This window comes from Trachemys scripta, chromosome 13, assembly GCF_013100865.1.
Source record: "Trachemys scripta elegans isolate TJP31775 chromosome 13, CAS_Tse_1.0, whole genome shotgun sequence".
Lineage (NCBI taxonomy): Eukaryota > Metazoa > Chordata > Testudines > Emydidae > Trachemys > Trachemys scripta.
Window position 1 is genome coordinate 12,263,482 of NC_048310.1, and position 27,805 is coordinate 12,291,286.

The window sequence follows — 27,805 nt, forward strand, 5'->3', positions numbered from 1 at the left end:
GTTATAAGCCAATGACGACGGAAGGTGGGGTGTGGATCACTCCGACTGGTTTGTGCTGTATACTCCCGCTGAAGCTCTAGTACTGGCCACTGTTGGAGACATACCCTGTTTCCCCGAAAATAAGACAGTGTCTTATATTAATTTTTGCTCCCAAAGATGCGCTAGGTCTTATTTTCAGGGGATGTCTTATTTTTCAGAAATGAAAAATGCCTTATTATCAGTGGATGCCTTATTATCGGGGAGGTCTTATTATCGGGGAGGTCTTATTATCGGGGGATGCCTTATATTACAACGAGAGGCAAAACTGTAAGTAGACCTTATTTTCGGAGGATGTCTTATTTTCGGGGAAACAGGGTATCATTGGTCTGATTGGCAGTTCTAATGTACACACTGCAAAGAATCAGCGTATTTCCGAGGCTTAGGACATCTGCTCCTTTGAGGGAGTATCACATCAGCAGTGCTTCTATATCCTGGGACATTTCCCAGAAATCTGGGAATTTTTGAGTAAAATGTTTTGAATGAACATTCCCAATTTCCCAAGTTGAAACATTTTACTCACAAATTCCCAGGTTTTGGGAAATGTCCCAGAATATAGAAGCACTGTAGAAGACTTTATCTGGGTATTTTCCACCAGATTTGGGAAATTTTTAGCGCTAGGTTGGGAAAAGTTGGCATCACGCTATAGAAGCACTGCACATCAGCTGCACCTTAACGCTATCCCGACAGACAGAAAATGCCCCTGTTCTAGCCTCGGGGAGTCACCGCCCAGGCTGCTCTGAGACTGGCCAAAGCACACCTCCGAGTTCCCGCAGCAAATTCCTCCAAGCCGCTGCTCCGCTTTACGAGACAGCCCAACGCTGCAACCAGAGCAGGGCCGCTCCATGCGGGGCATAGCGCCGGGCTCTCCCCGCCGCCCATAGCCTAAGATCCGTCCCCTGGGGCTGGCTCTGGCTCTAAGGGAGCGGCCGTGTGTGCGTGTCACGGACAGGCTGCGGGGTGTCTGTCAGCGGAGGGAGGGAGGGAGGGAGACGCCCGAGGTTTGGGGGAGCCCTCCCGCGGGAAACGGGGGTCAGTCCCAGGCAAGGCACGGAAAGGGGAACCCCCCCTGACGCCCCAAGAGCATCTCCTCAGGGCCCGGGCACCCCCCCGCTTACCTGTCAAGGGGACGGCGACGGCCGCTCGCGGACATCTCGACAGAGCAGCGCTTTTCGGGCTCACCAAACTGCCCGCTCTTTCCCGCCAGCCACGCCCACACCTTCGAAGCACCCAATCATCCAGCTTCCTACATTTGAATGGTCCAATCACAAGCGCTGTTTCGTGTCTCTCTTCCCCCCCCTTGGGGCATGCGCTTTGTGAGAGCTGCGTCCTGCCGTAGGCTCCGCCCCCAGTGACCGCTACTTCGCAGGGCCTTCACTTCCGAAGTCCCATCTATTTCCGGGTCATGACCGCTTCCCCCGCCCCCAGCTGGGTTGTACTTGTCAGTCCTGAGGTGAAAAGTGGCTGTCGCTGGGGCCCGGCTTTTTCTCCTGACGGAGTTTTCTTCTCCCCGGGATTGGAGTAAGTGAAACGAGGCTGAGAGGGGAGGGGCCAGCCGCCCTGACTCCCGCCTGTTAACTCCCCTTCCCCTCTGACTCAGGGGCGCTGGCTCCTCTTCTCCTCCCCCCCGCCCCCGAGGTGTTCACTCCTCTCCAGTTCTACTTTCATAGACACGGGAGACGTGGGTGGCCCCTCCCCTGCATGCGCACCGGTCAGAGCATGGGAGGCTTGGAGGGGGGGGGGGACACACACTAACCCCTTCCATTCTCTCACGGGGAGGAGAAGGGGCTCACTCCCCCATCTGATGGGGATAGACACCCCCATGTGCCCAGGCACACGCAAGTAAAGAGGGTTGACCCCTCGAAGAGGGGAGACTGAATCTCTCCAGGCCCCTCCCACAGGAGAAAAGGGGGCCCCTGCCGCAAAACAAACAAACCCTCCTTTCTTCTTTAGCTAGGGGTACAGGCAGGCTGCAGGTTTATCTGCTGTGTGAAAAAGGTTTCTCTTGGAGTCTGGACCTTGCCTATATCTTGACCAAGAAATTTGGATGCTGACAAAAAATAGTTGATGATCCCTGATCTGTACTGTGCTTCACCTCACTGCCATGTCACCCGCTCCAGCATTAAATTAAATTAATAAGTAAATAAAAAAATGCGGTCTGTTCAAAAGCATCTGGCAGTTCGGCTTTGGCCCACTGTCCATCTATTGTCTATCCTGGTTTATCATACAGCTTAAGCCTTAAAATATGGGAGCAGTCTACCCAAACTGGCCAGCCCCCTCCTCTGTGTCCCTTTTCTTCTGTTTATGTTCCTATGCCGAGCCCATCCCTGGGGTCTCTTCATTCTACAGTGGTTTGCATTCCTATTGGGGCATGGTATGTCACCAATGTGGGTGTCAACAAATTTAACAAACCACTTTCTGTCTCCAAGGATTACTTGACAATTAGAGGAAAAAATAGTCTCACAAAAGAATGTGCATAAGAGTGATTACAAAGCGAGAGAGAGCTAGCTGCAATAAACTTGTGTTATACAACATTGATTTCCAAAGCATGATTCATTGAATGTGGCAATAAAATGTTGAAAGCATTCAAGGAAAAAAAATTCCATTACATGAACTGTCATCTTTCTGTGGTTCTGAGCTAATGAATGCATCTTGACAAGTAGAGAATGGCCTGGTAAAACACCTGTCAGCAGAATTGATGAAAATACACCCTTGCAGTTTGATTTGATAATCTAGTATAGTAGTAAATAAAGCAGCAAACATTTGTCGGTATGTTTAAAACTTATGGTGTTCAGTAGAAACAGTACGTCCTTAGCATGTCCTAGTCCAGCGTGGGCAAACTTTTTGGCCCGAGGGACACATCTGGGTGGGGAAATTGCATGCAGGGCCATGAATGTACGGTTGGGGTGCAGGAGCGGGTGTGTGAGGGGGTGCAGTGTGCAGGAAGGGGCTCAGGACAAGGGGTTGGGGTACAGGAGGGAGTGCGGGAGGGAGCTCAGAGCAGGGGGTTGGGGTGAAGGAGGGATGTGGCAGGAGGTTGGGGTGCGGGATGCAGGAGAGGTTTGGGGTGTGGGCTCCGGCCCTGCGCTGCTTACTTTGAGCGGCTTTGGGGTGGCAGTGGGGCTAAGGCAGGCTCCCTGCCTGCCCTGGCCCCGCGCTGCTCCCGGAAGCGGCCACCACCACGCCCCTGCGGCCCCTGAGGGAGTGTGTGTGTGTGTGGAGGGGCAGAGGGCTCTGTGCGCAGCCCTCACCTGTGGGTACCTCCCCCGAAGTTCCCATTGGCCGTGGTGTCCCTGTTCCCGGCCAATGGGAGCTGCAGGGGAGGTACCCTCAGGCGAGGGCTGCGCGCGGAGCCCTCTGCCCCTCCCCCTCCCCCAGGGGCCACAGGGGCATGGTGGTGGCCACTTCCGGGAGCGGCGTGGGGCCAGGGAGCCTACCTTAGCCCCGCGGCGCCATGGGGGTGGCAATCCCGCAGGCCGGATCCAAAGCCCTGACAGGCTGGATCTAGCCCACGGGCCGTAGTTTGCCCACCCCTACCCTAGCCTAATGTATAAGATGTATGCAACCCAGCTTTCACAGATGTATCCCAATACAACACATAAATTAACTGTAATATAGTGCATTTGCTGGAAAATGTAGGGGTTATTCTTAATTTGCCTAATACGGTGTCTCGGTATAATAGAATAGTGTGATGTTTATATATTCTGACATAACTTTCAGTGATGTGGGTATGCTGTGCTAAGGGCAGATTGTCCTTAACTTTGAGTTCTCTGGGAAATGAGTCAATGTTACTTGAATGGAAACTTAATTACTGGCTGCATTTATGAAGTTTTCAAGCACATATCCATTGTTATATTTTTTTTAGTAATTTGTATGAAAATTAACAGTTATCATCTACAACTTTGCAACCTTGACATGATAAGTGTTTTAAAGTAATACTAACAAGTAGTTTAGGTCCAAAATCTATTTTTTTTGTCTTTAAAGTTGTGTATAACATAATGAACACGTTAATTAAAGTTAATAAAAACAGTGCTAGAAAGCCAAACAGTATTGTTAGTGAAAACTCAAAAAACAAACCCTGACCAATCTGTTTTGCACTTCCATAGTTAATTTGGTTAGCTACACTCTCTTTCTAGAGTCATCATTAGTTCTTACTTTTCATGGCTACTACGCCACCATGTGGACATCCTTATCCTTTTTGTAAAGTATATTGCAAATGCTTTAAAAGCAGGATTGATGATCAAACAATCTAATGACACATGGAGCTCAGATATAATAAAAATGTACTATGAGTCAGCTGAGATGTTTAAACTTGGTGCTGATTTTTGTGTTATGCTAGATGAAAAACATGGAGGCAGGTTTTAAGGTAGAATCTGTATAAATGCAAGAGTTTCCCTGAGGTGAAAATAAATCAAGTGCAGAATTAAACCCCTTAGGCTTTCCTCTATCTCCAAAATTGAGGAATATCATAAGGACCCTTTGTTTCCTTAATATGTGTGTGCAACATGTTTATACAGACAGTGTCAGAAAGTTTAGGGGAAAAGGCATCACGATGCCTACTATTAACAAATATTTTCATGAAGTATGTGTGGGTGGCAGGAGAATCAAGGAAAGCAGTTTTATCTGGATTTGAACATTCTTCTTCAGTGCCTTCCATCCAAATATGCACTAGAACAAAGTGAAACTTGCTGAGGTTGGACAATTAAAATAGATTAATCAATGGAAAATAGCTGAACAAACAGTGTCAGTGATACTAAAAATGCTACTTAAAATTTAAGTGTTTTTAACAGTAATGCTTTTTAAAAATATATTTTAACCTGAGAGCTTCCTTTTAAGTATTAATGGGAATTACCTATTATGCGGGAATAATAAACATTTTATTTAGGTGTCATAGGGCATTTTCTACCTTTTGATTAAAGGTTAAAGGATACTGTCAACCTGAATTTTCTAAATAGATTTTTGTTTTAAATGCAAGTTTTTTAGGGTATTCTTTTAAACAGCATGTCCTCAGTAGATTTTTGTTTTTGTTGTTGTTTGTTTTTTACGATTCACATAGAGTTTTTTTCTGTTTCCCTGCTGATGTTATAAGGGTCAGCAAGGGCAGATAGGTGGCCCATGAGCAGCAATATCAAACACACTTGTGGCCATCTCCCTCTGGGTGCATGTCTGCCTAACAGCGGCAGTACTGAAATAAGACCTGCTAACTTCTAAGCTACTTGTTGAGAACTGCAGAGGAATCTCTGTGATTAAGGAACTTTCATCCATAGGCGCTGACTCTGTGATTACTCCAGGGCTGGAGCATCCACAGGAAAAAAATAGTGGTCCTGCCAATCAGCTCCTCCCCTCTCCCAGCGCCTGTTGCCTGCCATGATCAGCTGTTCAGTGGCGTGCTGGGGGGGAGGGGGAAGAGTGGGGCAGGAAGAAGGGCGGGGGTGGGTTGGAGGTGGGAAGAGGCAAGGTGGGGGTGAGGTCTTGGGAGAAGGGATGGAGTGGGGGCAGGGCCTAGTGTAGAGCAGAGGTCGAGCATCCCCGGGGAAATTAGAAAGTTGGCGCCTCTGCTTTCATCCTATGTAGCTGTGTCTGGTCTTATGAAGGTGTCTGGGGAGGGAGGGAAGGAGCTCTCTAGGTTCCTGTTGCTCCTCAAACCCATATTTGGGTCTGGAAAATGAAGGAACCAGATCTCCTGGTCTTCTTCCCCCTAACACCTGGCTCGGATTGCTTCTGGCTCCATGTTGGGGTCTGGATGGGGACCAGATGGAAATGCTGATCCAACCTAGTTTCCTGGTTTCTTGCCCTCTACCCTAGCAGGGAGAGTGTAGCAGATGGCAGGATGCTCAGTTACTTGGTCCAATATTTGGGGACTACAAATCTGCCTATTTATGTTATGTTTTTTTGTCTATATTTTGGATATTTAGTATCTTATCATGAACTTCCCTACACTTGCAGGTTTCTTTTTAACACAACATTGTTTCAATATTTGTTTTGTTGAACTGTTGTATAAGGCACTGGTGAGACCTCATTTGGAGTACTGTGTGCAGTTCTGGTCTCCAATGTTTAAAAAAGATGAACTCAAACTGGAACGGGTGCAGAGAAGGGCGACTAAGATGATCAGAGGAATGGAAAACCTGTCGTATGAAAAGAGATTAGAGGAGCTTGGGTTGTTTAGTCTGACAAAGCGAAGGCTGAGGGGGGATATGATTGCTATCTTTAAATATATCAGAGGGGTTAATACAAGGGAGGGAGAGGAATTATTCCAGTTTAGTACTAATGTGGACACGAGAACGAATGGATACAAACTGGCCGGGGGGAAGTTTAGGCTAGAAATTAGACGAAGGTTTCTGACCGTCAGAGGGGTGAAATATTGGAACGGCCTTCCGAGGGAAACGGTGGGGGCGACGGACCTGTCTGGTTTTAAGATTAAGTTGGATAAGTTTATGGAGGGAATGGTTTAATGATAAAACATAGTAGTCAAGGAAAACCAAGCAATGGTACATGAACAACATAATGGCCAACAAGGGTCAGGCTAGAGACTCTTGCCTATATGCTCGGGGTATTACTGATCGCCATATTTGGGGTCGGGAAGGAATTTTCCTCCAGGGTAGATTGGCCGAGCCTCTGGAGGTTTTTCGCCTTCCTCCGCAGCATGGGGCAGGGATCACTAGCAGGAGGGTCTCAGCCGATTGAAGTCACTAAAACACAGGACTGGGGACTTCAACGGTAGAGTACAGGGAAGGGTCTAGCGGCCTGCGGCATGCAGGGGGTCAGACCAGATGATCATAATGGTCCCTTCTGACCTTAATGTCTATGAGTCTATGAGTCTATGAATACAAAGAATAGATATAATTCATTTCTTGGCAACCTGGAAGAATCAAGAAAACTTTTTATGGGGAGGTCTTTATGAGCTTAAAATACCTATATGTTTCAGGATTGTTGCTATAGGGGCTCGTCTCTATTTTTCTCTTATGACTTCAAATTAAGATGTTAATAATTGGAATTTTGAAAAAAATATATTCAGAGGGATTTCTGAATTTGGGTTTTCTTTGGCAAAAAAGGGTTAATGGACAGTCCCAGAGGAGTTGAAGACTACTCCATTTTTCCTGTAAGGAGGCAAAGACACATTTAATAATAATGCTGTATTATAAAACTTCTCCCTTTCTCAAGTAAGTCAGGAGTAAAATTTATGTAGTGTTCTTGAATATCTTGAAGTTGAAGATCTGATCTTGACACAATTTTAAATCTCTTCTTGAAGCTCAGGGAACAGTCAAGCTCAAGTTCTCTGTTGACATAAGTGGAGGCGAATAAAACAGTAACTAAAAGAATCAGAGGGGTAGCCGTGTTAGTCTGAATCTGTAAAAAGCAACAGAGGGTCCTGTGGCACCTTTAAGACTAACGGAAGTATTGGGAGCAGAGGCTTTCGTGGGTAAGAACCTCACTTCTTCAGATGCAAGAGGTTCTTGCCCATGAAAGCTTATGCTTATGCTTTATGGTTCGCCGTCCAGGGCCAATGGGGGCGGTGGGAAGCCGCGGCCAGCACATCCCTCGGCCCGCGCCGCTTCCCGCCGCCCCCATTGGCCCGGGATGGTGAACCGCGGCCAGTGGGGGCCGCGATCGGCCGAACCTGCCGCGTCAGCAGGTAAATAATCTGGCCCGGCCCGCTAGGGTGCTTACCCTGGTGAGCCGTGTGCCGAACGTTGCCGACCCCTGTTCTAAACCCTTACTTAAAGTCTACCTCTGCCGTGATGCCTGCAAATCACTACTTGCATTGGTTGGGCAAGTGGCGAACTTAAAGTTCTAGTTTTATAAACTGTTAATTTTGTTATCTCATCCTCCTACTCATTCGCACCCTGTTTCTGTTTAGTTCAACTGTCGGTCTCCTCTTGACTCCAAGATTTAAAAGCCGTTGAAGGCAGGGGGTGTCTTTGTGTCTAGCACAATGGCGCCCAGACCCTGTCTGGGAATTCTCGATGCTACTGCAGTACAACTAATTTTTAAAAATTAATACCTCTCATAGTCTTTCTCTGTAAATAGTCTGTTTCTAATAGTTTTCTGTCTAGTTTAAAATTAAACTTGAATCACTATGTATTTTTTGAAGCAGTCATTATCCTCCTGAGACTTCAATTTCTGATTAGTCTTGTTTGCCTTGGCTTTTTTCATTATTCTGTTCAGGCGCTTTTCTGCAGAACCAGCATCCTAAAAAAAGGAGTTCTGGTCACATGATACTGAATTTGCTGGAATATAGGACCACAATTTTTTACTAGATTTTTAATTTTTTTTTTAAATAGTGTATTTTGACTTACGTAGCCAGGCTCATGTTGTTATAGGAAGATGTCTAAAAAGAGAAGTCCGATAAATCAGATGGATCTCTTGCACAGTCAGTCCTGTCTCTTAACTGAAACAAAGATGTCCTTATTTTACCTTCCCCCTCTCTCAGTTTGCTTCTCATTGGGATTTTGAATACCTCCTGCGCATATTGGATAGTGTGTTGTGTTAAAATTTAACATCTCAGATACCCAAATCTCCATAAAGCAGGTTACATCCTTCCACTTGGTTCCCTCTGGTGGGCCTATGTAGGGACAATTTACTTAGAGCAAGTAATACCCAGAATTGCTAAATTATGGCAAAGAAAATTGTGGACCTTAAGAGTGATTCAGATTTTTGGAGCATGGGCTGTATCTTTGAGGCTAGAGATAGTATGTCATCCCGTCAAGGATGATAGCTTTTCAGAGTACCTGCCTTAGCTTTGAGATTCCCAAATATGACCTCTTCTTTTCCCATCTCCCTCATCTTATCTAACTGAGCATTCAGTAAAAAGCATTGCTACCTGCATGGTCATTTTTGATTCAGTCTGTTCCATTAAAAGCTCGTTCAGAAAGTTAGGAGGAAACTGACCTGTTAGTGTTTATCTTTAGCTCCTTTTGGCATTCTCCACCAAACTCATTATACAACTATTATCTGTATTGTGGTTGCCAAATATGGAAAGAGAAATATGGAAAATTAACAAGATTAGCAAGATTCTTAAAGAGAAATCCTAGGAGCTTACCAATTTGTGTCCTGTCTCAGCAGTTAGTGCTGCCCCATGATGAAATATACTAGCATCTCTAAATAAATGCACAGACTTCATCTTTTATACATCTCTCCAAATAATCACTTCAGATCTTAATGGTGTTTGCCTAGCATTTTAAAACCCATTTTTCTCCCAGAGCAATTGCTCTACTTTCCTAATATTATCCTTGTGCTTTACTGCTAATATTTCTTTCAGAGCAATTGCTTGTTTCCCTTGATATTCTTTATCCAGCATTTCTGTTAATAGATCTCTCAGAGCAATTTATACATATAAAAAAAGTTCTTTCCAAACATTCACTGCTAAAAATTCTTCAAGCATCACTCCATTCTTAATATCTTAGTAAGTTTTCACCTGTGTTAAAATTCTACCTACATTGATTTGTTCACTACTGACAAGCTATTTACTATCTTAGAATAATTTTTTAGGGTTTTTACAAGGAAACTAGCAATCTTCCCCCAGTGCTTCCTTTGTTACTCTTGAAATTTCTCCTGTCACATAGTATTCCTGACCACCAGTCGTTGTGCATTTTCTCACATGTAGGTCTGTCACATCCACCTTGAAATCATCAGCTCCTCATCTCTCATAGGCTTACTCGTGAACATAAATAATACTTAGCATTTAAAGCACCAATCATTCAAGGATCTCAAAGCATTTAACAGATGCTAATTAAGTCTTCCAACCATCATTTGAGGTGGCTTATTTTACCCATATTATAAATATGTTAACTTGGTACACATAGTCAACAATGCAATTTGAGATTGCTGACTAAGCTTTGAAGAATGTAATGATGAACTGCAAGCATACTCATGTTTCAGAGTAGCAGCCGTGTTAGTCTGTATCCGCAAAAAGAACAGGAGTACTTGTGGCACCTTAGAGACTAACAAATTTATTAGAGCATGAGCTTTCGTGGACTACAGCCCACTTCTTCGTTCATGTTTTGGCTTGCAGTGTCTCCGGGTTTGGAAGCCGGGACTCGGGGCCAGGAGCCGGCGGCGCCCTACACCTGCGTCCCCCCGCTCGGCCCGGCTTCCGTAGGCCCCGCTCGGCGTCTCTCAGGCCTCACTTGGACCGAGACACCCCCACCCCACCCCGCGCGCGCCTCACCTGGGCCCTTGGCCCCTCGCCGGCTGCCCGTGGCCCCTGCCCGCGCCCCCCGGCCCCGCCATGTCACTATACGGGAAGTGGAAGGAGATCTACAAGTACGAGGTGTCTATCATGAAATACGTTACAGTGAGGAGCAACAGAGGGTCTTGTGAAGAAGTGAGATTCTTACCCACGAAAGCTTATGCTCCCAATACTTCTGTTAGTCTTAAAGGTGCCACAAGACCCTCTGTTGCTTTTTACAGATTCAGACTAACACGGCTACCCCTCTGATACGTTACAGTGAGGGTATCTGGTTAGTCTCCTCCCATTTAAAGAGTTCATTGTGTCAGGGCTATCTAAATGTTTTTCAGGAATGATTAATCTAACAGTTTTCTTACTTTGGCTGAACACGACTTTATTTGGTAAGTTAATGACTGAACATTATCTGATAAGAGATAATTTGAAGAGGACTAATGTTACAAAGCTGAGTGATTATGTATTCTGTAAATCCTAGGTGAACTCAATGGAACAACTCGTGAATAAGATCTGGGCACTAGAAGACTTACTTGGGGAAATGTAGCTTTGAACAGACATCTGTTTATGCTATCTGCCTTTTCTCACTTCATATGAAAATAGTTTCTTTATATGAATTACACTACTAATCCATTCTAAATGAAGAATGGGAATGACCTTTCTATTGTCATGCTTCCCTCCCTTCTGTTGTGCTGTTTACTTCATTGGAGTGTTAGTCAGTGCTTTCTATTTCTGAGGCCTTGTCTACACTGCAAAGTTTTGTTGGCAAAAGTTATGCTGCTTTAATAAAAGCATTTTAATTAAACCGCTGTTGCATGTCCACACTAGTTCCTTGTGTCGGCAGAGTGCATCCACACTAGCAGCTCTTGCATCGACACAGAGAGCAGTGCGCTATGGTAGCTATCCCACTGTGCAACTGGCCGCAGGGTGCTTTCGGAAGGGTTTGCAATGCCTCCCTGAGGCAGGGACAGTGTCACATGATGCAGGTTTCTCAATCCCATCCTTCCAGGGGCATCCTACTAGATTATCAGCTGCTTTTTCAACTGAAGGAGGTGGGGAGTGGGAGAGGAGAGTGGTGTGTCTAGGTTGGGGGAGACAGCAGGCTGACTGACCTATTCTGAGGAAGGAGGAGGGGGACACCCCCCCAAGTCAGCCCCCCTGCTCTGTTCTGCACAGCAGTGTCTCCCGAAGCAGTTTGTGATTCCCTCCCCACAGCCTCCTCAGCTGCCGGGAGCCCTGCGAGCTCTCCGTGTTGAGGAATGTCAAAGCAGCACAGCTGTCCCTCTCCCCACCCCCCCGCAGCAGCAGTCTGCCTGCCACTGTGTTCCTAGAGCAGGGCAGAACAGGAGCATTCCAATGATTTGTTCTTTGTTCCACAAAGGGAGCAGCACACTCAGCTGTCAGATGCTTCCTGGAACTTTGAAAGGGGAGGGGTGCATTCCTGCAGGGCAGCAGAGATCAAAACAGTGAGCAGAGCGGTCACAGCATTGTGGGATACTGGCGGAAGCCAGTTCTGTCAGATGGATTACAACAATGCTTTGTCGCAAAAGGCTTTATGTCTCTGGTTGAGGTGGTTTTATTTTGTCAGCAAATCAGCAGGATTTTTCCGCCAAAAATAGCTTTGTAGTGTGTACACCTCCTGACAAAACTTTGTAGTGTAGGCAAGACCTGAGAGAACTGATCAAGATGACACCACTGGCAGAAGACTGATTGAGACTGCAAGCTGATTATCAAATCACTGACACACACCACCAGTCAGTCTTACACCTATTATAGTAATACATAATCACTGAAGAGCACTCCAAAATGTTAGCTAATGCTATGAGGAAAATCCATGGACAAATTAGTGGAGCCTTGCAAATCCACAAATATCCACTTTATATATGTCCACGCAGGGCTCTACAAATTAGAAACACTGACTTACTATGGTGTGCAACCAAAAATTGGTAGTGGCATGGCAGAGTTCTTACTTGAATCACTTAGGGCATGTCTACGCGTAAAGGTTGCAGTGGAACAGCTGTACTGGTGCAGCGCTTCAATGAAGACAATACCTTCTCCGGCGGGAGGACTTCTCTCTTTGGTGTAGGTACTCCACTTCCGCGAGAGGCGGGTAGCTATGTCAATGGGAGAAGCCATCCTGTCAACTCAGTTGTCTACACAGGGGGTTAGGTTGGTATAACTACGACACTCAGGGGTGTGGATTTTTCATACCGTTATACTGTAGTTATACCATTGTAAATTTATAGTGTAGACCTGGCCTTAGTTGGATGCAGATACTGGGTCTGTCAGCTGCAGTTTTAGGTTCACTTGTTAATTTTCTGAAAGGAACATTTAGCAATTTGTTTAGTTCAAATTTTGCTGCATTAGGAGTATAGCGTAGTATTAGATTTTCACACAATAATGTGGAGGAGAGGCTTGAAAGAAAATACCACAATTATATTAATGTAGAGGATTGTTTAAAACACTTCAAAGAATGTAAATACACCTTTACCCCGATATAACGCTGTCCTCGGGAGCCAAAAAATCTTACCGCCTTATAGGTGAAACCGCGATATATTGAATTTGGTTTGATCCGCTGGAGTGCGCAACCCCGCCCTCCCCCTTTTCCCCCCGGGAGCACTGCTTTACCGGTTATATCCGAATTCGTGTTATATCGGGTCGCGTTATATTGGGGTAGAGGTGTATTCTTCAAGTGCTTGCTCATGTTGATTCCATGTTAGGTATGTGTGCCCCACCTCCATTTGCGTCCCATTATGCCATTACACAGCAGGCACAGGATGACTCAAGTTTTGGTAGAGCAGTGCTGCAAGCCGCAAGACCATGAACTCCGAGCCCACCTCCAGGGATACTGCTTGTGAGTCACCTAACATGGAATCGACATGAGCAAGCTCTCGAAGAGGAAAAAATGGTTACCTACCTTTTGTAACTGTTGTTCTTTGAGATATGTTGCTCATGTTCATTCTATGATCCAATCTCCTACTTGCCATTGGAGCTGACAGCAAAAAGGAACTGAGAAGGTGTAGGGCTGGTGGCACTTCATATAATGGCGCATGAGCACAGCACTCCAGAGGGCGCCAGAGTCGACCCTATGGATACCACTAGGGGAAAAATTTCCATCAGTGGTACATGCAGCGTGCACACACCTAACATGGAATGGACATGAGCAGCACACCTAGAAGAACAACAGTTAAGAAAGGTAGGTAACTGGGTTTTTTTCTCATTGTGGCAACAGGGAGACTATTTCAGAGGCTGGAAAATTAAGAGGCTTCCATGTTGCTTGGATTTGTGTAAATTTATTCTGTGAGCATTATAGACTGTTAGGGTATGTCTACACACCACTGAGACACCCATGGCTGGCCCATGCTAGCTGACTCGGGCTCCTGAGGGTTGGGCTGTGGGGCTGTTTTATTGCTGTGTAAACTTCTGGGCTCTAGGACCCTGCGGGGTGGGAGACCCAGGCTCCCGCTCAAGCTTAGAAGTTTACACAGCAGTGAAACAGCGCTGCAGCCTGAGCCCCCGGATCCTGAGTCAGTTGGTGGATTTTTCTTTGCTGTGTAGACATGTCTTTAAGGCTTAGAGTCCCTGCTGGGCAGTGTATTGGCTTGATTGAGAGTGTGTAATCTTTCTGGCCCCAAACTTCCCATCACCAGTTCAGTTGCACAGTTGGTAGAAATAGCGGGATCGCTAGTGCAGACAGGACTTTAGCTGAACATCATCATTTTAAGCACTGTTGTTTAACCTGAAAGTCTAACTGTCATCTAATGGTGCTTAAAATGTCAGCGTTGATGATACAGTGGTTAGAACAGCAGTGGTTGCCTGGAGCGTGGTTTATACTAGCATTCTCACTCATGATACCTATTGGGGCTGAAAAGTTGTAGAATTCTCTGCCATTCCAAGCAGGGGAAAGCTTAGTTTTTAAACAAGATCTAAGTGACTGGCCTCTGTGAGAGGAGAGATTATTTCTTAAAATGACAACTAAAAATTAAATAAAATACCACATTGTACAAAATACTGACTCTTTCCTTCCTCCTGAAAGGGACACTGCTAGATACTTTTGGGCCCAAAATTCAGCTTTTCTGTGTGGCTTTCAAAAAGAAAATTTCAAAAACTTGAATGAAGAGAATTTCAATTAAAATATTTTGTTCTATAGTGATGGAAGGGGTTGGCTTTAAACATAAAAATGAGTTGTTTGTGCCCCAAATGTGGCTATTGCAATGTGAGTAACTTACAGTGAAACTGACCATTGTGTTTTCATTGTCCAAGGGAGTGAAGTACCAAAAATAAACAAAACATGAATGATTAATAGTATTTGATTTTTGAAGATCCTTTCAGTTTTAATCAAAGGTAATGGTAGTGACATAGCTAAGGAAGGCGATGTTGAAAAACGACTTTTGACCTCATGTCCCTCTATTTTTATGACAATTTCTAATAGGAACTGGATTTTAGAATTTCTATTAAAGGGTGATTCACCAGATATTAACTCCTTGCCATTGGTTGAATGGATCCTCATTAAGTGGAGTTTTTGCTTCTGGCAGAAGTCATTGCTATTTATTTCATTAGGCAGTACTGTTTCTCCGGGAGATGTCCCAATTAAGTTGCCTCCTTAGTTAAGCACAGCCTCTTGCATTAAAGACAAGTTAACAAGTTTTTGTTCTGAGTAATTGCTTGTGAAGGGAAGGTTAGTAACAACATCAGATGCCAAAGCTCTTAGGTAACTCTGAAGTAGCTATTCTAACTATAGTGAGGGCTTGTCTACACTGGCAATTTACAGCGCTCAGGGGTGTGAAAAAACACCCCTCTGAGCGCAGCAAGTTTCAGCGCTGTAAAGCACCAGTGCAGAGAGTGCATCAGCGCTTGTAGCTACGCCTCTTATGGAGGTGGGTTTTTTTTAGAGCGCTGGGAGAGCTCTCTCCAAGCACTCTGTTGCGACTACAGAAGCCACATTAAAGCACTGCTGCGGCAACGCTTTAACGTTGCCAGTGTAGACTAGCCCTGATAACTTGCAATATTCCCTTCAGTCTCAACTGTTGTCAACAGTTACTCTTGTATATATGTTTATTCCTATGTGGAGTTCTTTGAAGAACTGATTGCAGGGTCAGGCACTTACTCAGCAAATCTAACCCTGATGTGGAAGGTGTGATGCTTTGGGATTCACCCAGGCCAGTAAGGGGTTCAGTCTTGCAACTCTGGGTGCCTTAAATGCTGTACAGCTGTAGCTCACAGCCATGTCACCAACAGCCACCATACAAGCAAGAAAGTCTCACTCTGGCTTCCACTGCTCAATTACTCTTTGCAGGGGGATCTCACTAACCCTTGTAACCCAGAATTGTCCCCAAAAGCATTTCTCTGCTGTGCTCAGTTCCCTCTCATGGTAGCACTCACAAAACCTTCTCAAGTTTGCTGCTCTTTTAAAGTGACAGTACACAGCAGCCTGTTAGCTTAACTGAGATTAACACAGCCTCCATTTGAAATACACAGCACTGAGTTGGTGTATAGTAAAAGTAAAACAAATTTATTAACACTAGAACATAGATTTAAGTGGTACTAAGAAGAAGGAGTAAGGATAGAAATGGTTACAAATAACTAGACTAAAATCTGATTTAATAAATTAGTCTTTCCAGGAGCGCCGCCAGCTTTTCTGCCGCCCTAGGCAGCGGAAGGTCCCACCCCGAAATGCTGCCCCCCACAGAGGCGGCGGAAGGTCCCACAACCGAAATACCACCACGGTCGCTGCCCCCAAATTGTAGTGCCCTAGGAGACTGCCTAGGTCGCCTAATGGGTTGCACCGGCCCTGAGTCTTTCATTCAAAATAGTTTTCTCACCATAGTCATTCTTCCAGCCTGGCTGACCAGTCTTTAGCCAGGATCCAATGCAGAGACCAAAGCACTTGGTTACTTTGTCTGAAAGGTGAAGGATAAAATGACTTTTGCCTTTGCTTATATCTTCCCAGAGTTTACTGATTCTGTTCCACGAGGCAGGAAGGCTTCTTGTGAGTGCAATCACCAACCCTATTGAGATTAAGTGGTCATCTTCCCCCACTTGCTTGCCTGATGGCTTTTTTTTACCTTGCATGTGAATGTGCTTTTCATTGTCTGAGGTCATATCTTCATTTACATTGGAGACTGTAGTCAAGCCTGCAAAACAACATTGCTTTGTCTAGGACCCACTGGGATTAGGCGCTGTCTGCCAAATACATTTGAGGGACATATTTTCCAGCACATCTGTATAGCTTTTTACATGTCAACTGTACATACACCATGCAAGAATACTAATGATCAGTGAGTTACTAGTTTGAGTATATTCTAGTTACTAGTGAGTTACTAGTTTGTGATACAAGACACCTTCTAAATAAATATCATGACAACAGTGTGTGGGGTGCACACAAAGGTGGGCAGGCCAGCTGAGACGCATTGCTACATACCAGGAAGCCCCTTGCCCTGTGGCATTGGGATGCTCTTAGGGTCACAGAGGGCCCCTCTCATAACAGATTATTTATCTTCAGTGTTAGGCCATGTCTCTTCATGGAGCAGTTCAATGGTGTACCTATACTGATATGCTATACAGCAAAGCCCTCCTAGTGCAGACGCAATTGTATTTGCAAAGCTGCACTTTCACTGGTATAGCTTATATTGTTATCCCCAAACAAAACAAGCTATACTAGTATAAGTATAGTTTTGCCAGTATAACTGTGTCTACACTAGGGCCTTCTGCCAGCACAGCTATGTCAGGGATCAAAACCTCTTCACATCCCCAATTGATGTAACTATGCCAGCAGACGTTTGTAGTGTAGACATAAGTTTAGTTTAGCTTCATGTGCCTTGCCACATTTCTGGCTGTTGAATAGTGTGCAGTAGGAACAGCAGTTATCTCAACATTTATTACTTAAGATGTGAAGTGACATGAAAGCCTCTTTCTAGAATGGGGATGATCTAATTCAGGGGTAGACAACCTATGGCACGCGTTCTGAAGGCGGCACGCGAGCTGATTTTCAGTGGCACTCACACTGCCCGGGTCCTGGCCACCAGTCGGGGGGGCTCTGCATTTTAATTTAATTTTAAATGAAGCTTCTTAAACATTTTAAAAACCTTTTTTACTTTACATACAACAATAGTTTAGCTATATATTATAGACTTATAGAAAGAGACCTCCTAAAAACATTAAAATGTATTACTGGCATGCAAAACCTTAAATTAGAGTGAATAAATGAAGACTCGGCACACTACTTCTGAAAGGTTGCCGACCCCTGATCTAATTTGTATTTCCTTGTAGCATTCTACAGGCCAGATCATTCTAATAAGCAATGAAATATTTTTTTAAATAGAGAGCTTCAGTCAGTGGATTATGTATTTGAATTCAGTATGTCAACTATTTAGATCACCTTTAATCAAAGTGTGTTGTGCAAATATGGTAGATGATAATGAGGCTTAGGGTATGTCTACACTGCAAAATTGTTGAGACAACTTTTGTCCTTCACAGGTACTTAAAAAAGCCTCCGGGCGAAAGACAAAAGTTTTGCCGACGCAAGTGGCAGTGTGAACGCAGCTTTGTCGGCAGGAGCGCTCTCCTGCCGACATAGCTTAACACTGCTCGCGGGGCTAGAAGTATTTTGTTGGCAAAAGTGCTGACAAAGAGTATTTACACATGCTGACTTTTAGCAACAAGGCTGTGTCGACACAGCCTTGTCTTTAAAAGCTGCGTAGTGTTGACAAGCCCTTAGTTACCACTTTAATGACACTTGCTACCTGCTAATTCACTGTGTGTTTCTATTTTTAGTTTCCCTGTTGTTTTGGGGATTTGTCAAAGATGAACTCAGATGATTACATGTCTTGGAGTGGAGCTAGTATCCTTTCATGTAACCTCTCTAAAAGTCTTATATTTTTTCCTATTATACACATTTATGTAGCAAATATGATCTTATGATCTTGATATTTACTACTTGCTGCAAACTTTAGCCTCTAAAAATTGAGGTTTTTTGATATAAAGCAATTTGAAGAAAAAAAGTGCTGCTAAGTGCCAAGTTATAAACATAACTTGTAGTCAAATGTAATATATTAACTCTCTTTGTAATTTTAGTAACTAATAGAGAAGCCACTTTTAGCTAATAAGATATGATAAATATTTTAGAGCAACCCGTTTATTAGGACAGGTCTACACTTAAAACTATGTGCTACTGTAGCGCTTTAGAGAAGACACTGCTATGCTGACAGGAGAACTTCTCCCGTTGGCATAGTTAATCCACCTCTGATAGCTATGTTAACGGGAATGGTTTGAGCTGAAAAGCTTACAAATATAATTTGTGTTAATCATTTTGCTATTTAGTTTGCACTCTAACTCTAAACAAAAAAGCTGATTGTTACTGTTATTTTTGTTAGCGTGACACTGTTCATCTGGATTGCAAACGGTTTGGGGTAATATCTAAATCCCCTTCCCAAAACTGTTCATTAAATTAAAATTAATCACTGAGCCTTTGTATTAATATTAGATTTTGTTACAGCACTTTAAACAAAACCTAAAGTTTAGTCTTAATAAGATTTCTTTAACTATTTTATAATTAACAAGAAATTTTAAATTGTATACACAGTATTTTATTTTTGGGACGTGATTTTTTTTCTTAATCACCAAGTACATTTTTGTAGTACTGTAGTTGCTAAACAAAATCAGAATGTGTCTGTGTCCACCAAAGGGTAAAGCTCATTTCTATTTTGATATGCTAGCACGCTTCTGGATGTGTGTGGTTTTGCTCACTAATCTTTCTTCAGATACTTTTAAATCTTTGAATAAAATAGATAAAAGTCTATCTGTGAAGTGATTAAAAGGTGCTGGATTGATACTACCATAACTGGCTTTTTCTCTTTCCTCACGTTGTGTTACCTCTTCTTCAGTTTCTTTGTCTTTTCTTCTCCCATTTATGCCCTCCCAGTCTCGCTGTGTGCCATTCTCTAGTATTATGCACTGATTTCCTCCTGCATCCCAATATATCCCACCACTAGTGATTTCATTGGAGTTGAAGGTGCTCAGCACAATGTAGGACTGGACCCAGTGTAATCGAAACAGGATTATGGACTTCTCTGCAGGATCAAGACAAAGACTATTTTGCTTTCTGAAGGACACTACTATCTGAAATACCATATGCACTGCAAAACTTCCAGATACAATAGTTATTAAGGATGACTGTTCAGCCTTAATTTTTCTGCTTGTGGGTTTGTTAACCCCTTGGGATAAATTTTAAAAATATTGCATAAGGCTTTATTTTGTGATTCCTCTTAAAGCAGTGGTTGTTGCATAGCCAAAATTCTGAGTGAAGTACAGGGACATGCTTCCAAAGCATATCAGTGTAACTTAGCTACTTGAAATTTGACCCTTTTCTCCACCACCGTCTCCAGTCAGTCAAGATCAGTTAATTAAATTTTGCATTTTAACTCAGATACCTAGGCACAAATAAAAAAGCCAGTGATTCGAAGTACTGTAGAAATACCAGAATACCAGGTGACATGTATACTGCCCTATACCCACATGGGTAGTGGACGTGTAGTGAAAATAGATCATAGTTTTAGTTTTTACCTTCCACTAAAGAAGCTAGAAAATGGAGGAGGAACGGACAGCAGCAAGGAGAAAGATGATTTCATCTTCAACAACTCCCAAATGTCATGAAACACATAAAAGCAGCAAAGAGTCCTGTGGCACCTTATAGACTAACAGACGTATAGGAGCATGAGCTTTTGTGGGTGAATACCCACTTCTTCGGGTGCATGTGAAGAAGTGGGTATTCACCCACGAAAGCTCATGCTCCTATATGTCTGTTAGTCTATAAGGTGCCACAGGACTCTTTGCTGCTTTTACAGATCCAGACTAACATGGCTACCCCTTTGATACATGAAACACATAGAGGACCTTGATCCCACAAAGCTCTTAAGTGTGTGCTTAACTTTAATCATGTAGGCAGTCCATAAATGAATAACAGAAAGGCAGAGGCATATGCTGCATTTTCATTTTTAACTACGTACTTTGTTATATCAAATTATAACCTAAATAAACAATTTGGGATGTCATTATGTTCTGGTTTTGATTAAAATTAAGTTATTTCTATTAGTGAACTGCAAGGACTTCCTAAATGGAGATGTGTTAGACTTTAAGATGTACTTTCATATGTTAATATTTGCAGGTGGAACATTTTTCAAATTGTAGTCCATGAACTGCACAAGCTACCCTTAACTCAAGATGCATCCAGACTTGTCTCCTCACCTGCACAGTGAAGAATGTAATCGAGTTATCAGTCTGCTCAAAGAGTGTCACAAAGAAGTAAGAGTTTTGAAATATAAAACAAGTTGTGTGTGGGAATTGTGTGTCAGTATATTAGCGAGAATATTATTTCGTCATAGAGTGACATCTCCCCTTCAGGCAAAACAACCATGAGCTGTTCTTCCTCCCATCTGTCACACATGCACTAAATTTACCATATTCCGGCCAACCAGAAGGCAGATGGTTCAGTCTGTTTGAAAGTAGGTGCTCTAGGCATATTTAAAGTGATAAGAAAATGCAGAGTGCCTGACACCCACTGAGTGGAGAGTTGAAAATTTAAACAGTTGCTGGGATTTCAATGAGATCTGCTGTTAGACTTCTATATTTTTAATATGGATCAACCAACACCATCTAGATATATAATCTAGAACATTTCTGTGAAGTGGCTCAGAGGTCCTTCATTTTTCCAAGCAAGTAGAAACTTGAGATCACCCACTTGAAAAACTCTTTACATTTTCATTGGCTGTGCAGTAAATCTTAAATGTAGAAGGGTCATCCTCTATATTCAGAAACTAAATAATGCATCTGCTGTATGCTATATCATTGCTAAATTATTTTCCCAGTTGGTGGTTTTACTCTAAATCAGTGTTGCATGCAGAAGTATTTCTATATCAAGACATAAAAAGTCAATTTAATTTCAATTGTTTTCACTGAGACAAAGAATAAATTTAAATATTGGATCTTAATGAGCAAAACAGTGGCTTGCCCTATTACACATTGAATGAAATATCTTCATCTCAGGTTGTTGAAACATCACATTTGAATCTTTGCATGGAATCTGTTGCTTTAGAATTCATTGAAACAACTAAATTCATTCATCTCCTTTCCTTTAATAGAATTTCCTTTCTACTAGAATTTTTAAATAGCTTCAGAAATAAAAATGTTAAATTTAAAACTGCATAAACTTGAAATGGACTAGTAACATAGAAGGTATTGGGATCAAAATTAAGGCTGATAAGAACATTAACCTACTCTGAAAGACCACTGAAGGGAAATGGTGAAATTGACTAAGCAATTAATCAAGTATAGAAAGCAAACTGCTAGTTTTTTTTTGTGTCCAACTAGTTTTAGTTGTAGTCCCTAGATGTTACTTATATTTCTAGTACATGCAAAATATTTGGATAAATCTGATTTTCAATTTGATCATTTAATCAACAGAAAATTTTTAAAAATGGCTGTGATTTATAAATCGCAACAAAATATCTTAAGTACAGACTTAGTTTTCAGTGTTTTTTACTAGCAGGGTGAGTATAATGCCATGTCAGAACATGATGTTCCGCTGGACAAAAATTAATGTGTCAGCACTTGCATTAAGATGTGAAGAGGCACTCCCATTTAAGAACTAATAAATATCCATTTGTATTTAAATGGTCAAGGGCCACTTCTGTAAAGTGGTGTCGGTAGAACTGTAATTGAGAATGAAAGGTCTGAGCCTTTATGTGACAATCCTATTGGGTCTTGAAGTCCTTCAGATATGAAATATTAGTGGAATAGTTTTAATTCATGATACATTGGCAATAGATGAGTGTGGGACTCTTCCATTGACATTCTTTTGGCTTCATATGTCTTTAAGATGCCATAAATTATGTGAAATCATTATAATAGTACTGAAAGTTAAAATATAGAAAGAACTTTTGGTTACTCTGTTTCAGCTGTACATACCATATATAATTTGTGGTTACTTTAAAAACCCTGCTCATTTAATTTCATTCTCATGTTTCAAAATAGTAAAACACTAGTTCACAATAAAAGGCACCAGTACTTCAAACTTTTAGTTTATATATAATTATATATATATAATTAAAGCTAATAAAAAAGTGTGATCTCCTCCAGAAAATGAGTTCAAGCTAGGAAACCTGGTGAGATCTGGTTCCATCCGTATGTGGATTTCCTCCTTCCTTACTGTCAGAGGTTTAGTGAGGGGACAACAGCTACTCCAGGCAGGTTCTTTGGCCTTGTTTGCAATAAACAATACATACTATCCAATGCAAGCAATTTTGTTATAGTGTATTTTGGGATATAGTGTATATAGGAATTTTTTTTGTAAGTTTGTTCAACCATTCTCCTGTTTGGTGGTGTATCTTGGTTTACTTGTAAATAAATCACACAAAGATTAAGCAAAATGGACAGGAATATTTTTCATATTAATACACTGTACATAATTTGCACAAGTTTTAATTGCACCAAAATGAGGACAGATAAGATTGTAATATCACTCCACTATGAAAATAAACTAAGGAATGGCCTCCTTCGTGATGACACAGACGTCTGACTCAAGGATTTTGGGCCAGATTCTGATAACTTCCTTCTGATAATAGCCTTATTCAAGGTATTTTACTCCACAAATAGCTCCTTTGCGTTCAATGGGACTGCTCACATAATAAAGGTATTACTCACCATGAATAAGAGATTAGAATCTTGCCCTTTGGGAGTAGGTTAACGGGCTGTAGAGTTTCTGTAAACAATGTTGTGGCAACTATACACTCTTAAACTACAAAAATTGGTAACTTTTCCTTTTTTGGATTATTGCTTGAATCTGCCTTTTAAAATAGAGATAATCTGAAATTTACTTGTGCTGAAAATTTTCTATTGGTGCCTAAATGTGCACTGTGCTGTTTCAAACGATGAGTGGCGATTGTGTAGTAAACTCTTTGACACTATCATAGCTCTAACTCTGCTCTCATGGGAACTTGAAAAATTCTGTGGGCAATATCATCCCAAACTACTTATTAAGTAATGTGACCCATGTCCTCCATAATTTAGCTCATTAAACGCAAGAGATTAGTTTTCATTCAGAATCTAGATAGCCCAATTTCTCTAGCAGCCCTTTAGAGGATAACTTCCAGTATTAAAGGACACACTTCATTAATTTCCATACAAGTTTTGCCCTTATATTGTATGTAGGAACAGATGCTATTAAAGACAGCCATTTGCCCCAACTTCATTTCATTTGTGTCACTGCTCATCAATTTAAAGTCCTAGTCCACTGGAATCTGTTACTCAAGTTGTCACTTAGTACTACTTGACCACAGTATGCTCTCTTTAAATCTTCGGCTCCTGTGCTCTCTCTAAACTCTTGAATTATCATGAGGGAGCCTTGCCTAGAATAGCTGCAAGTTCTTAAATTGGAATGGAGTGTCCAGGGTATCTTCTCTGCATTGCCTCCAAATTCTGCAGCCTCATTTGTCTGTGCAGTTTAAATGATCTAGGGGTAGTCTGAGGTGTTGCATGGGCATACAGTTTTCCTCAGCCAAGTTAATTAAAAGCAAGCAGGATTCTAACCAGGTTCCTAATAACTAAAACCAGGTTAGGGAGTTCCTCTCCATATCAACTGCAGCAATATCAAAGGAGGTTGCTAATAAAATGATAGCTGCTCACATTTAATGGGAAAGTAGAAGTAAAACCAAAGCACATTTTTATTTAGACACTGCAGAATCCTAATGTCTGGATTTTGTAATCACCTAAAAAAATACTGTAAATAGCATGCAGGTGAAAGGGGTGAGAGAGAAGAAAATGAGTTCGGTTTGTTCTGCCTAGTGGCGTGTAAACTGATTTGGCTAATAAGCTTTGACCAGAGAATCCTGTTGTATTCCTTTCATTGTTGGAATTATTGTTAATCTGCTTTCCTCTTATAATTTTATGTTGTGTATAGGTTGACACAATATGTCTAATAAAACTGTCCATGAGCTTTAGAAAGGACTTGATTTGAATATGCTCTTCTACTTGAACTCCTTGGCAACAGTGATTTGAACAGGTTCATTGCCTATTTAAGCTACTAAAGGACTAAGAGTAGTGGTAATAAATTGATGCAAAGGATTATATTTTTTTCAGAATGTGTTCTCGGTTTGATTGAAAGACAATTTCTCCTTGGGTGAAGAAGGACTTAATTGGTTCTTTCAGCTTTGTGCATAATTATGAAAAGAGAGGTATTTGCACACTCTAGTATTTCCGCTATGAAGAGAAAATGTCTATCACAGACAGTTCAGTCATAAGGAAATGATGTTTTTTATCTAAACTTTAAAATAATGTATTGAAATATCTTACTTTGGAATTTCAGATTTCACTGACTTCACCCTCAGTGACTGAGTCACTGAAAACTCTGGCCAATACTTAACTAAATTGCCATGAGTGTAAGCTTCTATGTAGCTGAATTCAATACTCTTAAAAGTGATAACTTGAATTGGGCAGTGTGGGAAAACATCTCGACAGAACTCCGTTTAATGCATTTCATTGCTGACCTGAAACATGTCTACTGTACTAAGTTCATGTTTGTTGAATAGAAGCTGTCAAGCATGCTATTTGTGCAGTGTTACCTTAGACACTTTTGAAAGGTGAACTATTGTTGTGCCAAGTGAGAGTTTTAAAAAGGCATCCAACGAAGTGGGCATTCACCCACGAAAGCTTATGCTCCAATACATCTGTTAGTCTTAAAGGTGCCACAGGACCCTCTGTTGCTTTAAAAAGGCCTGTATTTCTTGCAGCTGTCAGCTATAGAACATATGGTTTTACAAGCACATCACTATTATGAGAGTGACACCTATCCTGGAAAAACTGAATTTCTATAAGTTGACCCATAAAAAAGCTGGCATTTTACTCTCATTGCAGACTCCATGTTAACTAGATTTAAAGCAATAACATTTCTTTTCAAGCTGGAATTTAATTTCACTGACACAACATCCATTGCTGTGCTTTAGCTTCAAGGAGTTTAAATATAATAGCTCTCACTCAACTTGAAATCCACTGATTTTATATAGATAGTGGATCCCAAAACATCTCAACAAAGTATACTTTAAAATGTAAGGAAAATCTCAGAATTCAAGAAGTTGTCATGAATGCGATCAGTCTCTAGCGCGAATACAGGACTCCATGGGATATGAAAGAAGATCATGTAAAGGTCTGGTTGAGAGCCATCTCAGCTTATCATGACAATGCATTTCTTTTGAATGTTTCTTGAAATTCGATAAATAATTGTGAGAGAGACCAAGATGAAAGTCTCAAATGGGTGTAAGTCAAATTCCATGCCAAGCTATGACTAAAGAATATACCCTACTTTTCTATTGCATGTCTTCCTCAGCAATATCCATTAATTTGGTGATACACGCTTGGTCCGATAAACTGTTTAACTCCATAATATGAAGCCAGGATTTCAGATTTACCTCAATCAGTCTCTGAATCTATAAAAATAAGTTGATTTCAAAATCTTTATACTTGCTGACTATATCTGATGTCTTCCTAGTTACCTCATCAGTTCTCATCAATTTCATGCCCAGTCTGAGACATTCTAAATTTTCCTCTAACTTTCCATAAAGGGTTGGCTCCAAGTGAAATAATATACTTTCAGGGGAGTTTCTTTACATTATCTTCAGGTCTGTCATCCTATCATTCTTGCTTTTTTGTAGCTTTCCTTTGCCGTTCAGGGTCTCAGCTGGGCTTGCAGATGGTATACTTATAAGTCTTAAGAGTAGGATTCATTACTGTTTGTCCAAATGAAGTCCCTGGCAGGATGCTGCACCAGAAAAATATCTCAAGTGCACATATACAGCAGGCATAGTCTCACTTCTGAGAGTTGAGGTGTTGCCTCTCTCGCACCCTTTGTGCAAGTGTTTGATCTCTTTTTGCCTTTGCAGCGAGAAGCATGACACTTCCTTCTGATTATGCTGCAGATGGATAACAAACTTGGCTTTAATTTGGTAGAATACATACACACTTACATCCAGCTCTTTCTTGCAGCTGTAATGGAACCCTTCCTTTTCTTTGAATTAACCGTTAGTCATTTATGACTACAGCCTGTTCATATTACAGTGAAGCTGAAATGTTACACATTTAGAAGTTAACAAAATATGTTCTATGATCAGTCTTATTTGACAAATAAATTTGATTGCTTGTGGAAGAGAGGGGAAAGGATAATTCTGCTTTTTTTAGCTTGCTCTCACTCCTAAGTTTCAGAGCATATAGCGTACATATGTTATAAAATAATACTGTGGGTGTACAATAACACCTTTCAAACTGAAGTGAGGTGTACATTACCTGAAAAGGTTCACTTGTGAAACAAGAATAATTTAGGCAAGCAGTCTTAAAGAGAACCTTTGAAGTTTCATATGAAACATTTTTCTTATCCTAGCTTTATGTTACTCATTTTCCCCCCTCTTTATTTGCAATATCCAGAAGCAGACCGAGTATAATTTCCTATCAATGTCTTGCTCCCCATTAATATTTCATACTAGATCTATGGAAACATGTACTAGGGGAGATGAATCTGAAAGAGCATGAAGTTTGTTAAGGAGAGAACATGTCCGGACATCTTGTGCATGCAGTTTCTTCTTCACTGGTTTCACTTTTTCTGGTCACTTTTTCATTGTGCTCCCCATGGACGATTGACAATAGTCATCCTCTAATCTTTTTTTGGCTTTATTTATTTTTCCCATTAAAATAATATTTTTTTGCTGAGATGGCTTTCTTTCTTTCATAGATTCTTTGGTTTATCCCTTTTTTTCCGAATGTTTCCCCCCTTCTGGCCTTAAAATCTATGATTCTATGATATTACTCTGCCTTTGTCTAGATAGGCACTAGATTCAGCTACTGCAGCCTTCATATACTGCTGTCACTCTGTTCTGCCACTGTTGTCAGCTTTGGGGCTCATTTTGTCCACTTCTCTCACACAGCTGTCTCCATACTTTCTTGCAGCTCTTCTACACAAATTTTTACTCCTGGTAGAATTCTGCGCCACTGCAGAATGTTGCAGAATTCCCTGTTTTCCCTGCAGAATTTCTGGCCGCCACTAGGGGCTTCTGGATTCTGCAGAACGCAGCTTGCAGTGAGTGGAGCACCCAGCATGGCGGGGCTGAGGGCTGTACACTCTTTGATCCTCATTCTCCCGGGATGATGGGAGAGGGCCTGGGAGACCCAGCCAGCTCTGGCAAAGGGTGAGGAAGGGCAGGGCTGCACCACAACGTCTCCCCTGGAGAGATAGTAAAGAAGTTGGGGGAATAAAGGCTCTGGGAGTGTTGGTGTCTGGGCTGGGGGCTGCCCCATAGCTGGGCTTTGTGGTGGGGAGGTGATCGTTTCTGGGCTGGAGGGTGCCACGTGGCTCGGCTCTGAGGGAAGGGGAAGGGGGTGCGGGTGTCTGGCCAGGGGGTGCCTCGCAGCTGGGCTCTAGGGGGATGGGAGTGCAGGTGTCTGGGCTCTGGGGGCCCCACACAGCCCTCTCCAGCACCCCACAACTAGAAATTAGTTGTTGTAGGGGTTTCTTTAACTCTCTACTCCTGGGGGAATCTTTTTTGCTGTTGTCTG

General features: G+C 42.2%; 1 protein-coding gene across 2 annotated transcripts in view; it reads left to right on the top strand.

The window, feature by feature from the left end:
- The first annotated feature begins 1,418 nt into the window (after positions 1 to 1,418).
- The window catches only part of CMC2 (C-X9-C motif containing 2), a 39,911-nt gene continuing 13,524 nt past the window's right edge, over positions 1,419 to 27,805 (top strand). Inside the window, exons 1-3 of one of the 2 annotated variants that reach the window (XM_034788481.1) lie at positions 1,421 to 1,557; positions 17,990 to 18,056; positions 20,445 to 20,515. In XM_034788481.1, the coding sequence (XP_034644372.1) occupies positions 18,020 to 18,056; positions 20,445 to 20,515 (108 nt within the window). In that variant the 5' untranslated portion in view covers positions 1,421 to 1,557; positions 17,990 to 18,019. Of the gene's footprint in view, positions 1,558 to 17,989; positions 18,057 to 20,378; positions 20,516 to 27,805 lie in introns of both variants that reach the window. The other variant, XM_034788482.1, reaches the window with a different exon arrangement.